Source organism: Eremomyces bilateralis (genome assembly GCF_010015585.1).
Source record: "Eremomyces bilateralis CBS 781.70 unplaced genomic scaffold P152scaffold_54, whole genome shotgun sequence".
In the NCBI taxonomy this organism is placed as follows: Eukaryota; Fungi; Ascomycota; class Dothideomycetes; order Eremomycetales; family Eremomycetaceae; genus Eremomyces; species Eremomyces bilateralis.
In genome coordinates, this window is record NW_022985120.1 from 22151 (window position 1) to 25172 (window position 3022).

The following is a 3022-nucleotide window of genomic DNA, read 5'->3' on the forward strand; positions in this document are numbered from 1 at the left end:
ACTCTAATGGTCGAGACTTCACTCTGATTGTCGAGACTGACTAATTTGATAACGCAAATAAATCCAACAACGATGGATTCTTTTTCAATATGCCTCCTATAAATGAAAGTGCAATTGCTGAAGCTATATAAGCTTTTTGAGATCGAGAATTCCCATCGATTCACAAATTTGCGGAGGCTTATGGCGTTAAGTACTCTACTCTCTAAGAACATATCTAAAAGGGCACCGAATCCCATCAAAAAGGGGCCGAGAAGTTGCAAAAGTTGTCAAAAGATCAAGAAAAATGGCTGGTCTTGTGACAGTCTTGGGCTTCGCCCAGTCTGTGTGTTGTGGCCTTGCGGCCTAAGGCAGAAGGGATAGGTAGACCGTTTGCCCACAGATGTAAATAGCAGATCGCAGTGAGAGAGATCTTCTCCTTCTCTCTTTAGCAATTCAACAGCGTTACCAGCTTACCAAATCCTTCGTGGTTTGGGCCCATGACAATTTGAATTGCTCATTCCTTTTCTGAAAGACGCTCGCTCATGCTGCCAACTTCGGAAATCGGCCGAAACAAGCTAGAACCTAGAAATAGAAGAACCAGGATCAGAGATCAGTATCGGCATAATGGCTGATGCTATGGATCAAGACCAAGGACCGCCCCAGGGTCCACCGGGTCCACCGACAGGGAATACGAATACGTTCACGAATAAAGAGAAAACGGAAATGGCAGCCATGATGGCCACCATGGCAGAAAAGATATAACAGCTAGAGTTAGCTCTAGGAAAGGCTACAGAGGCCAAGACACCGCAAACAAAAAAAGTCCAAAGCGAAGCTACCGCTCCTAAGGAAGCCGCTAAGCCAGAGACCCCTACTGAGACCCTAGCTAGGGACAGGAATCAGAAACTCCCGAAACCAACGAGATTCGAGGGAGACAAGAAGAAGTACAAAGTTTGGAGAGCAAAGATGCAAAACAAGATTCAAGTGGATGGACATCTTGTCGCTCATGATCACGTAACCGCAATTGCCTATATCTGTGCCTTCCTCGATGGAGAACCCGCGCTGTTTGCTACGCAATGGAGGGACAGGAACACGGCTTCCCAGGATGTAGAGAAATTTGTGGCTTTCCTAGATTCGAGATATCGAGACGAATATGAGGCTGAACGTGCTTATTCTCAATTCGTTCGCCTAAAGCAAGTCAATAAGCCGTTTCCAGAGTTTATGAAAGAACACCAACGACTCCAGACCGAGGCTCAGATGGATTACCAAGATGCTCGAACTAAAATCAACGTTCTCCAAGAAAAGCTGAGCAGTGAGATGCGACAACTCATTCTCCCTGCAACTATCGCGGGTCTTGATTTCAGCAACTATGATAAGTTCGTCGATATACTCTATACGGCCCACTACGCCTCTGAAGCAGCTCACGCTTCAACCTCTCGATGGGTTCCTAGAAACCACGGAGGTACGTCACGATCGCAATACCGACCACCATCTTCAACGCCTACGGTCCCGACCCCACCGCAAGTCCAAGTCTTAGCGCCCGCACCATCCCCGGCTAATCCGGACGCAATGGATTGGACAACGCGTGTCACTCAAACGCAAGCTGCTCAGGCCTTGACGCAGAACCGACCGTCGCGCTCCTTACACCCGAATCCTGACAACCGTCCGAAAGGGCGCCCAATCAATTCCAAAGAATTCCAAGCACGACAAGCCGCAGGAGTCTGTTTCACCTGTGGAAACGCAGGGCATCGCTCCTTCCAATGCTACTATACACCTCCCCCTCGACGAACCCAGACGAGCGGAGTTTTCACGAATGGAATTCTTACGGAAAAGCCCCAACCAGTATTGTTAACTTCCCAGAACAATGAGTAAGGACAAGCAGAAGAGACGGAATCGGAAAACGAGATGCCCTAGCCGAAAGTCGGCGCCTAGGGCCTAAGGATGGAAAAGTCTACAATAAGTTGATAAATGAATGGAATTCATTTAACATGGAAGGAACACTTTTTACTATCCCCGCATACGTGAACAAGCAACACAACGTCCTTACCCTGATCGATAATGGGTCGCAATCTTATAGACTGATCGAAGAAAGAGTTGTAAGGCGATTAAAGCTTGACAGGTTTACCCTCCCTGAACCTATCGGGGTATCAGGATTCGAAGAGTTATTAAAGAACAAGATCACAGAGTGTGTAATACTGGATTCATTAGATATTGGAGGGTCTCAATTAGCACGAACACCATCGGGGAAGATTTTCCTTTATATTATCCCCAAGATAGCAGGAGAGCACTAGATGATCCTAGGCACTCCTTGGCTAGAGAACGAACGAGCCTACACGAACGCACAGACGGGGACTTTGTACATCGAAAGAACTGGCGTCTCCGTTAAGCAGTTAGACACTCCTAAACTCCGGAAGTTTACGAAAGAGATCAGACAGATTTCATCGGTGTCCTTCGCGCACGCCACAAAGAAGTACAGAAAAGAACCAACACGAGTGTTCGCAGTATCGATGGCTGATATCGAGAAAGCCCTACAAGGGAAGAAAGAAGTCAAGATCGAAGATTACCTTCCCCCGGATCTTATGGATCTTAAAGACGTGTTTGATCGAATGAAAGCAGACAAACTCCCCCCTTCCCGACCTAGGGTTGACTACCGGATTGAACTACTTAAGGACCAAGATGGGAAAGAAATGGAAGCGCCATGGGGACCGCTCTATTCCATGTCGAGAGAAATGTTACTTGTCCTACGGAAAACCTTGACCGAGCTCCTCGAGAAAGGTTTTATTCGAGTCAGCCATTCCCCAGCAGCGGCCCCTGTCTTATTCGTCACGAAGCCAGGGGGTGGCCTCCGATTCTGCGTCGACTATCGAGGTCTTAACGAGAGAACGAGGAAGGATCGTTACCCGTTGCCTCTGATCAGGGAAACCCTGAGCCAAGTAAGCGAAGCAAAATGGTTCACGAAGCTAGACATCATCGCAGCTTTCAACAAGATCAGAATAGCCGAAGGAGACGAGTGGAAGACAGCCTTTCGAACCCGGTATGGACTCTA

General features: G+C 47.8%; 1 protein-coding gene across 1 annotated transcript; it reads left to right on the forward strand.

The window, feature by feature from the left end:
• The first annotated feature begins 460 nt into the window (after positions 1-460).
• On the forward strand, positions 461-2058 carry P152DRAFT_284509 (uncharacterized protein). The gene is made up of 2 exons (XM_033674953.1): positions 461-798; positions 867-2058. The coding sequence occupies exon 2, from the start codon at positions 943-945 to the stop codon at positions 1846-1848; it is 906 nt and encodes a 301-aa protein (XP_033529534.1). The 5' UTR covers positions 461-798; positions 867-942; the 3' UTR covers positions 1849-2058.
• The last annotated feature ends 964 nt before the right edge of the window (positions 2059-3022 follow it).